At 38.9% G+C, this 11009-nt stretch overlaps 1 protein-coding gene across 5 annotated transcripts in view; it reads left to right on the forward strand.

Moving 5' to 3' along the window:
• Positions 1 to 11009, forward strand: part of LOC105862858 (nuclear autoantigen Sp-100-like) — a 90231-nt gene that overhangs the window by 48671 nt on the left and 30551 nt on the right. For 3 of the 5 annotated variants that reach the window (XM_076006025.1, XM_076006028.1, XM_076006027.1), the window contains 4 exons: positions 6539 to 6601; positions 7683 to 7787; positions 8287 to 8429; positions 9613 to 10156. In XM_076006025.1, the coding sequence (XP_075862140.1) occupies positions 6539 to 6601; positions 7683 to 7787; positions 8287 to 8429; positions 9613 to 9654 (353 nt within the window). In that variant the 3' untranslated portion in view covers positions 9655 to 10156. Of the gene's footprint in view, positions 1 to 6538; positions 6602 to 7682; positions 7788 to 8286; positions 8430 to 9612; positions 10157 to 11009 lie in introns of those variants that run through there. The other 2 variants (XM_076006026.1, XR_012920629.1) reach the window with 2 other exon arrangements.

Consider the following 11009-nt stretch of genomic DNA (forward strand, 5'->3'; position numbering starts at 1 on the left):
TCTTTTTATCTCAGCATATTTTGTGGGTACAAATGTTTAGGTTATATGTGATGCCTTCCCCAGGGTCAGAGCTTCAAGCGTGTCCATCCCCCAAATGGTGCATATCACACTCATTATGTATGTACAAACCCATCCCCTCATCCCCCCTCTCATCTGCTGGACACCTGATAAATGTTATTCCTATATGTCCACTTAGGTGTTAATCAGTTAATACCAATTTGCTGGTGAGTACGTGTGGTGCCTATTTTTCCATTCTTGAGATACTTCACTTAGGAGAATGGGTTCCAGCTTTATCCAGGTAACTACAAGAGGTGCGATGTTACCATTGTTTCTTATAGCTAAATAGTACTCCATGGTATACATATACCACATTTTATTAATCTACCATGTATTCATGGACACTTGGGTTGTTTCCATATCTTTGCAATTGTGAATTGTGCTGTTATAAACATTCGAGTGCAGATGTCTTTTTTACAGAGTGTCTTTTGTTCTTTCAGTAGATGCCCAGTAATGGGATTGCTGGATGAAATGGTAGATCTACATGTTTCACTGTAAGGTATTGCCATATTGCTTTCCACAGAGGTTGCAATAGTTTGCAGTCCCACCAGCAGTGTAGGAGTGTTTCTATCACTCCACATCCACACCAACACTTATAGTTTGGGGAATTTTTTATAAAGGCCATTCTTACTGGATATAAGATATATCTCATTGTGGTTTTGATTTGCATCTCCCTGATGATTAGAGATGTTTAGCTTTTTTTATGTTTTTTTGGCAATTATTCTGTCTTCTTTTGGAAAGTTTCTGTTCATGTCCCTTTGCCCACTTTTTGATAGGATTGTTTGAATTTTTCTTGCTGATTTTCCTGAGTTCTACATAGATTCCAGTTATCAGCCCTTTATCAGATGTGTAGCTTGTGACAGTTTTCTCCCTTTCCGTAGGTTGTCTTTTTGCTCTCGTGACAGTTTCTTTAACTGTGGAGAAGCTTTTTAATTTGGTCAGGCCCCATTTATTTATTTTTGTTGTTGCTATGATTGCCTTTGGGGTGTTCTTCATAAATTCTTTGCCTAGGCCAATGCCTAGAAGAGTATTTTCTACATATCACCCTAGAATTCTAATAGTTTCACACGTTAGGTTTAAGTCTGTTGCCCAGTGTAGCTGATTTTTGTGAGAGGTGAAAGGTGTGGATCCTGTCTTGGTCTTCTACATGTGGATATCCAGTTTTCCTAGCACCATTTATTGAATAAGGATTCATTTCCCCAGTGTATGTTTTTGTCTGCTTTGTCAAAGATTAGATGGCTATATGAAGATGGTTTTATATATGGGTTCTCTGTTCTATACTACTGGTCAATGTCCCTGTTCTTGTGTTAGTATGAAGCTGTTTTAATTACTATAGCCTTGTAGTATAGTTTGAAGTCTGGTAAATTGATACCTCCCATTTTGTTTTTATTGCCTAGGATTGTTTTGTTATACAGGGTCTTCTCTGGTTCCATACAAAGCATAAAATTATTTTTCTATATCTGTGAAAAATGATGATGGTATTTTAATAGGGATTTAATTGACTGTGTAGATCACTCTGGGTAGTATAGACATTTTAACAATGTTGGTTCTTCTAACCCATGAGCATGGTATGGTTTTCCACCTGTTAATGTCCTCTGCTATTTCTTTCCTCCGTGATTCATACATAGTTCTCCCTGTAGAGGTCTTTTACCTCTTTAGTTAAATGTATTCCTAGGTACTTTATTTTCTTTGTTGCTATTGTGAATGGAATTGAATCTTTGATTTGGTTCTCAGTTTGACTGTTATTGGAGTATATGAATGCCTCTGATTTGTCTGTATTGATTTATTATCTTGAGACTTTACTGAATTCATTTATCAATTCAAGGAGTTTCCTGGTTGAATCCTTGGGGTTTTCTAGGTATAATATCATATCATAAGCAAAGAGTGTGAGTTTGATCTCTTTTGCCTCCATTTGGGGTCCCTTAATTCCACTCTCTTGTCTGATTGCTATAGCACAGACTTCTAGCACTATGTTGAATAGAAGTGGAAATAGTATGCAACCTTGCCTATTCCAGTTCTGAGTGGGAATGCTTTCGATTTTTCCCCATTCAGTATGATGTTGGCTGTGGGTTTGTCATATGGCTTTTATCATTTTTAGGTAAGCCTTATCTATGCCTATTTTGTTAAGCATTCTTATCATAAAAGGGTGTTGAATTTTGTCAAATGCTTTTTCTGTATCTATGGAGAGGATCATATGGTCTTTGTTTATGCTTCTTTTTATGTGGTGAATTACATTTATAGGTTTGCATATGTTGAACCATCCCTGCATCTCTGGGATGAAGCCCACTTGATTGTGATGGATTATTTTTTTGATAAGCACCTGGCTTCAGTTAGCTAGGATTTTGTTGAGAATTTCTGCATCTATATTCATAAGAGATATTGCTCTGTAGTTTTCTTTTTTTGTTTCATTCTTTCTTGGCTTTGGTATCAGGGTGATGTTTGCTTCATAAAATGTGTTAGGGAGGATTCCATCCTTTTCGATGTTGTGGAATAATTTCTGCATGACAGGCACTACTTCTTCTTTGTAGGTGTGATAAAATTCAGGTGTGAAACCATCTGGTCTGGGATTTTTCTTTTTAGGAAGGTTTTTTTTTTCTAGTATTTTTGCATCTTGTCATTTTATGTTTAGCTCTTTATTTGGAACTTAAATAGAAATTCCAAATAGAAATTGGAATTTGGAAATAGAAATTTGGAATTTATGGCTTTTTTTTTTTTTGGCATATTATGGGGGTACAGATTTTAAGGTTTCAATAAATGCCCTTTCCTCCCCTCCCCCCACAAGTCTGAGTTACCAGCATGACCATCCCCCAGATGGTACACATTATGCACTATCATTATGTATGTATATACCCGCCCCCCCGCCCCACTCCCCCCCTGCCCAATACCCTATTACTGTAGTACCTATGTGTCCACTTAGGTGCTACTCAGTTAATACCAGTTTGCTGGTGAATATATGTGGTGCTTGTTTTTCCATTCTTGGGAAACTTCACTTAGTAGTATGGGTTCCAGCTCTAACCAGGAAAATATAAGATGTGCTATATCACCATTGTTTCTTAGAGCTAAATAGTACTCCATGGTATACATATACCACATTTTATTAATCCATTCTTGGATTGATGGGCACTTGGACTGTTTCCACAGCCTTGCAATTATGAATTGTGCTGCTATAAACATTCGAGTGCAGGTGCCTTTTTTGTAGAGTGTCATTGGATCTTTTGGGTAGATGCCCAGCAATGGGATTGCTGGATCAAATGGTAGATTTACTTGTATCACTTTAAGGTATCTCCATATTGCTTTCCACAGAGGTTGAACTAGTTTGCAGTCCCACCAGCAGTGTAGGAGTGTTCCTCTCTCTCCTCATCCACACCAGCATTTGGTATTTGGAGACTTTTTGATATAGGCCATTCTCACTGGAGTTAAGTGATATCTCATTTTAGTTTTGATTTGCATTTCCCTGATGATAGAGATGATGAGCTTTTTTTCATATGTTTGTTGGCCATTCTTCTGTCTTCTTTAGAAAAGTTTCTGTTCAAGTCCTTTGCCCACTTTTTAATAGGGTTATTTGATTTTTTCTTGCTGATTTTCGTGAGTTTTAAGTATATTCTAGTTATCAGCCCTTCATCGGATATGTAGGATGCAAAAATTTTCTCCCATTCTGTAGGTTGTCTGTTTACTTTCATGACTGTTTCTTTGGCTGTGCAGAAGGTTTTTTATTGCTGTTTCAATTTCAGTACTTTATATTGGCGTGTTCAGGAATTCTATTTCTTCATGGTTGAGCCTAGGGAGGTTGTGTTTTTCTATGAGTTTGTCCATTACCTCCACATTTTCTAGTTTGTATGCATAAAGGTTTTTATAGTATTCATAAATTATATCTTGTATCTCTGTGGCATCAGTTGTAATTTCTCCTTTATTTTCCTGATGGAGCTTATCAGAGATTTTTCTTTTCTGCTTTTCATTAGTCTAACCAAAAGCATGCCAATATTGTTTATTTCTTCAAAGAACTAACTTTTTGTTTTATTAATTTTCCATATAGTTTCCCTGTTGTCAATTTCATTTAGTTCTGATTTGATCTTAATGATTTCACTTCTTCTACTTGGTTTGGAGTTGGTCTGTTCTTCTTTTTCCAGCTCTGTGGGTAGATTCATTAGTTTGTGTATTTGTGATCTTTCCGACTTTTTGATATAGGTATTTATGGAAATAAACTTTCCTCTCAGGACTGCTTTAGCTGTGTCCCACAGATTTTGATAACCTGTGTCTCCCTTTTCATTTAGTTCAAAGAATCTTTTGGTTTCCATCTTGATTTCTTCATTTATGAAGTGATCATTCAGCAGAAGGTTGTTTAATTTTTATGACTTCTTGTAGGAATGAGAGTTTCTGTTAGGATTGATTTCTACTTTTATTCCACCATGATCTGAAAAGATACATGGTATAATTTCTATTTTTATAAATTTTTTGAGACATGTTTTGTGTCCTAGGATTTGGTCAATCTTAGAGAATGTCCCATGAGCTGATGAGGAGAGTGTATATTCAGTGGTTTTGGGGTAGAATGTCCTGTAAATGTCAGTCAGGCCCATTTGTTCTATAGTTCTGTGTAAATCCATTATTCTTTATTTTCTGTTTGGAGAATCTGTGCTGTGCTGTCAGTGGGGTGTTAATGTCTCCAGCTATTATGATGTTGTTTTTTATGTATTTGTCTAGATCAAGTAGAGTTTGCTTTATGAATCTTGGTACATCTAAGTTCGGTGCACACATATTTAGAATTGTTATGTCTTGTTGTTGAACTGCACCCTTAACCATTATATAGTGACCTTCTTTGTCTTCCATTAGTTTTGTTGATTTCAAAACTAAGTTATATGAAATCAAAACCACCACGCCAGCCTTCTTTTGGGTTCCATTTGCTTGAAATATTGTTTGCCGCCTCTTTGCCTTTAGTCTAAACGTATCCCTGTAGGTTAGATGTGTTTTCTGAAGACTGCAGATACTTGGCTTGTATTTTTTTTTTATCTAAGAATGGCTAGATTGTATTTTGTCCAGGCATTTTAATTACTGGAGGTAAAATAGCAACAAGATGCTAGAACAAGCTGGCTGACAAAGAACCATTGTAAAGCAAAGTTCAGCAGCACTTTATTACATATGATCTGGTCTTCAGCCCAAACTTCTCCATGTCAAGAACTAGGAGGGAGTAAAATGAGCTGCTCTTTCTTTGCTCTAAAGTTGTTTGCCCTCCATAGGTTTTGACTGAAAGGAGAGTCTAGCTATCCCTCTAGTCCTGGAAGGGAGATTTAAGCAGACAGAGCCTGAGAACAAGAGAATATGTGTTGGTTGATAATGGCCATCACTGAACAGACCCAGGTTATAACCAGCATCAGGGCTGCAGTTTGACCACCTTATGGGGAAGGAGAAAGCAGGCAGAACACAGGTGTTTCCTCCTGGGACAGTGGGGAGGAGGAGGGAGGGCAGGAGAGAGTTAGAGCTGGCCAGTTCTCCTGTGTGCACCTACCCCATCAGCACCGTGAGTGACAGGAGGGAGGGTCCTACACAGAGGCACACCTGTGTGGATGATCTTTTAGCCCTGGCAGCCACATCAACTACCACACTTGGCCCAATCACTTTCTTTGATACAGATAAATGTAGAGTAATTTTTATTGAGAGACAAGGAGTGTTAAGAAAGCTTCATTTACCTTCCTGAGGTCTCCATTTCCCCCACTTGTTTCTTTTAAATCTTTAGTTCAATAACCAAGGTTATAATTATTTTATGCAATTTTAGTAATCTATTTTGTCTACTTGTCTCAATGTCTTAATAAAATTCCTGAGGGAAACACTTTGTGAAATAGAATATGCTTCATCTTGGGATGTGATTCCTCTTGGGATGTGAATTATCAATACATGTCTTATAGTACCACTTTTATCTTGATGGGTTAAAAAAATCTCTGGGTATTTGGTATGACAAAAGCCCAGAAACTAAAATAACATCACCAACCCCTAGTCTTCTTTGTGCTTGACTGAAGGAGAGAATCCTTTCTCGCTTACTGTGCTTGGAATCTGTTAGAAGGAAAGAACATTCATTTAGGGTATCAGGAAGAAGTTTTCTCCTGGGTCCTGCACAGGGCAGGATAGAAGCCATGGGCACACTGCGTTGGGCATAAACCTTCAGGAAGAGAGAGCTTTCACTTGGTGTCGCTGACATCAACATTCAAACACATTCGAAGGACACAGACCTAGACATGCATCTGGAATGACTCACTCTTTTTTGGACACACCCAATCCGCATATATTAATATATCACATACTACATTCTTCTGAGATATTTTTAAAGTCAGTCCTTTGTGCTACCTTTAATTCTATGTCTCGTAGACCTGTGGCCCTAATTTCTACAAATTCCCTGAAAAGTTATAATTGAATAGTGTTTTTATAAAGCACTACTGTTTGTTATGCAATGTCATAAACAAGAGATGTTGGTGTTATTTTTCTACTTTCTCAGAGAGAAAAACTGCCATCCCCAGAGCTTTGGAAGGAAGAAGCAGCAGAACAGGCAAAAGAAGAGGTAAAAAGAAGTGATCAAAACACTTTTAATAGTTAACCACATAGATTTTTATTTTATACTCTGTGCTCTGAGTGAAAAATCAGTTTTCTTAACTGGCTCAGGGGAAGCTAATATGGGAGCCATAAACTTGGCCACAAGTTCATTTTAAGAACTTCAGTACCTCCTTCAGCTGAATCTAATCCCTAGTGCCTCACTCACATGGTGTGTGGGGCTCCCTGAGCAACGTTAAGTATCATTTTTATTGACTCATTGACTGACACATAATAGATGTACATGTTTTGGGTGTGCGTGTGATACTATGATACTTTCATATAATCAAATCAGGGTAGTTGGGATATTCGTCACTTAAAATACTGATCTTTACACTAGGAACATTTGAATTATTCTCCTCTAGCTATGTTGGAGTGTACAATTAATATTAACTGTACATCTCCTACTGATCTATCAAATACCAGGTCTTATTTCATCTGTCTAACTGTAGGTTTGTTCCCATTAATCAACGTCTGCTCATTCCCCTCCTGCAGTGAGCAGTTTTTTTCTACAAACCCTGGCCTGACCTCCCTTTGAGCCACAGAGAAAGCTCAGGTGAAGGACAATGAAGCAAAGCAGACGGCTAAGGGGGAGACAGACACCAGTCTCCCTGGTCCCCCATTGGCTGCTATGCTGCCATCTTGCTCTCTGTTCCCCCAGGCAATGCCTCAAATAGGGAGACAAGACTAAAATTTGACAGGTTTTACTCCATCTCCATAACTTCAAAACAATAATAAGACTGGAAATCTCCCTTCAAATCACCAGGGAGAAAGTGATTGTGGGAGTGATGGATGGGGCTACCAAATAGAGAGCTCAGAATCTGCCTCTTCAGGCTGTTGGGTGGGATTTTGGAGGGTGGAGCAGAGGATGACATTACCTACCGGTATCTAATCTGCCATAAAAGAAAGACCTTAAGACATTAAAGTGTAACTAATTCCTGGGAGAAATCCCTGCAATTATTTTAAATTATAAAAGAAAAATCTGAAGACAATGGGAGAGACGCTGCCCAGTTGTAGAGGAAGATGGAATGAAAAAAAATGCTTCCTTGCAGGTCCAAGAATTCCCAGAGATAAAAACATGAATTTTCAACTTCCAAAACTTCCTGTGACCTGTGGTAAAGCGAAGGGGACTCTATATAAGGAGTTATTGAAAAAAGGTGAGTTTCCTGGTCTTCTAGGATTTTCAACTGAAAAATACCCACACAAACAGCACACTGTTGGGGAGTAGATATCTGCTTAGGGTGGTCCCAAGACCAGCCCCAAGACTTTGCTAGGAGCTCTCCTAGGACTTGGTACAAAGTCACACTCACAGCTCAGGTTTGTAAGACTGAAAGGTTGCAAAGCAAAGCCAGCAAATGGGAAAGGCATCTGGGGAAAAGTCCAGAGGAAATCTAGAGCCAGCTTCCAAGAGTCCTCTCTGGGTGTTGTCACACAGGACTCACTGCTTGAAGGTCAGAGAACTATACACTCATGGCAGGGAGTTCCCTCCTTCCCCAGCCTTTCAGCCTGAGTTGGGACTCCTGATGTCCGAGAGGACAATTCAGACTCTCCTGCTACTGATCCTGAACCCAAAGTGGTGGCTCCTGATCCAGTGTCGGAAGAGGCCAAGTTTGGGTGTTTTCATGGTGGAGAGTTCAGCTTGTCTTGGTCTTATAGGAACTTCAGAGAAGTGTATATACAGTGAGACTGGAAGTTTGTTGACTCTAAGGGAATTTGAAGTTGAAGGAGGCCTTGAAAAATCCAGCAACTGGAAGCTAAGCATACGCTGCGGTGGATATCCCCTGAAGGAACTGATAAAGGTATTCTACTGACAAACAATTTAAATTGAGGATTTGGCTGTCACACCAGGATTTGCAGAATTTCTCAGTGTCCAGAAAACCATCATGACTCCCCATGCCCAGGTCCAATGCTTACACTGTTACTATTAATAACATTGCTCCAGGTGTGACCATGGCTGGCTTATACTGCAGCTTACTCCTCTAAGCACAGTAACTCTTCTCCTTCTGAAGGTAGGACAGTAAATTGTGGACTTGACTCTGCCATGGATAAAGTGCAATTTGATCACATGAAAGTTACTTAAATTGGAGAGCAAGTGGTCTTAAACTTTGGGGACTAATGTCAAAGGGACATAGTATAATTATGTATCTGAAAATAATACATCAAGATAGATAGTTCCTATATTACACAATATTTTGATAATATTCCTTCTCATAAGCCACCTCAAATTTGTTCTTTAAAGAGAATACAAATAAATTGCATTTTAAAGTAGCTGTTGTGCTCCTCATATGAATCTCCTGATGTGGACAAAGTAGGGACAGGTTTTTGCTGCAGGTGAACCTGAGTCTTTTGACTCCATATACAGTGATTCTCGGTTTCAAACCTCAGACAGCCCTTCCTTGTGCCACTCTAACCATAAATAAAAAGTATTTCTTAGGAAAACATTTACTGAGGTACCTCTAAAGCCATGAGGGAGTACAAGTGTGAGCCCTACCTGGGCAGGGGGCTGTGCTTTAGGAACCACAGGCCTGCACAGTGTGAATGCTCTAAAGAGAGATACCTGCAGTAATGGATGCAGTAGGAAGGAAGGTCATTTCTGGCTTTGAGGTTGATGACAGTTTCTTAGAACAGTGTGCATTGGGCTGGGTCTTAAAAGCATAACAGTTGTGAGAAGCAAAAATGTAGAACAAGGCATTCTACATTCATAAGAAAAGATGGCATGAAAATCTGCTCCACAGAGTGTCACTAAGTTGTGGATAACGAGGTGTGATACATTCACTAGACTGATTGTGGACATCATCAGGCCAGAGGAAGTAGTCCCAACACTTTCTTTATCCTTTAATTCCTGGGGAATCATGGAAGATCCCTTGAATTTGAGTTGAAAGTAGAATATGCAAGTATAAATATCTGGAAAAGACATTAGAAATATTGAGCCCATAAAATAAAAACAAGGACACATCATATCATTAATTTCTTTTCTTTCAGAATGGATTTCTACAAAATCCACCAACAAGCAGAAAAAAGTGATTATCAAGTGACTTTCTGCTGATGCCTCATCGGTCATATTGTTGGTTTTCCATTGCTGTGCCCTTGCTGTCTTTAAATTGACCAATCATGATAAAATTTAATTGTATAATATGGTGCTTTTGCAGTTGCTGCTTTCAAACATTATGTAATGTATAAGGCTGGGACTTTGATGAACAAAACATTGGAGATAAAGTGGGAACAATCCTTAAAAATAAATAAGACTAGGTCAAATGGTAGTTCTATTGTAGCTCTTTGAGGTATCTCTGTATTACATTCCACAGAGGTTGTCCTAGCTTGCAGTCACACCAGCAGTATGAGTGTTCCTATCTCTCTGCATTCACACCAACATTTACTGTTTTGGGACTTTTTGATAAAGGCCATTGCCGCTGGGGATAAGACACTTGAAGCTCTTATATGTAACCTAAGCATTTGTACCCCAGTAATATGCTGACATAAAAAAACTAAAAACAAAACAAAACAAAAATAAATAAATAACACAAAATTTACCTTGTGAGTCTGATTTAATAACAGATCTGTATGAAACACTTTCTCAAAATTAAATATAAAAATGGAACTGGAGTTGGAAAAGCAAGCATGATTTTGAAATGCCCAAACAATACATTGAACAATTATTGTCTTTACAACTTCAGCTCAAACACTGATTGTTTTTCATTAGTTTTTATAGTTTCTGTCTTTAATGAAATAAGAATGAAGCAAAAGTTTCCCTAGTGTTGAGGGCTGAGTCTGGTGTTATGCCTTATACTAATCATTCACTATAGCCTGTAATGTCCGTGTGCTGCCTGACGCAGTGGTAGTCAGCATTTTCTTCAGACATGGTTGCTGCCTTGTGACATGATAAGAGGCCTGAGTTGTTGCACATAAGCAAATGCTCCAAACTCCCACACAGAGGGCCCCCGCGGTGGGAGTCTGGAGGCCATGAGAACTAGAACAAGAAGAACTCTCCCAAGAACTGGCCCCCAGTTGATGGCTGGTAGTCAATGATGGGTAAGACTCCCCATGGGGGAGGTGACCTAAGACATACACAACCGTGAGGGCCAGGGAGGAGCCACCATCTGGGATTGAGACCAAGAAGCACTTCAAATGGCTGCATTGTTTTATGTTGCCTATCTCAGCCTTGTCTTTTGAACTCTGTCCAGCACCTTAACTTTAGTAACCATTTGAGGTCTGAGAATATGGGACCATTGTTCCCTTGTGAAACAACTCCAGAATTGACTGATATCGCTGCTATGCTCAGTTGCTCATGTACAGGGAACTAACCTTGGGTATGGGGGTTATAAAAATAAACTGACCAGTGTATTGAACACTCAAGTTCTGTGTTCATCCTCCGTCCTGTA

The sequence above is a fragment of the Microcebus murinus genome, chromosome 8, assembly GCF_040939455.1.
Source record: "Microcebus murinus isolate Inina chromosome 8, M.murinus_Inina_mat1.0, whole genome shotgun sequence".
NCBI lineage: Eukaryota > Metazoa > Chordata > Mammalia > Primates > Cheirogaleidae > Microcebus > Microcebus murinus.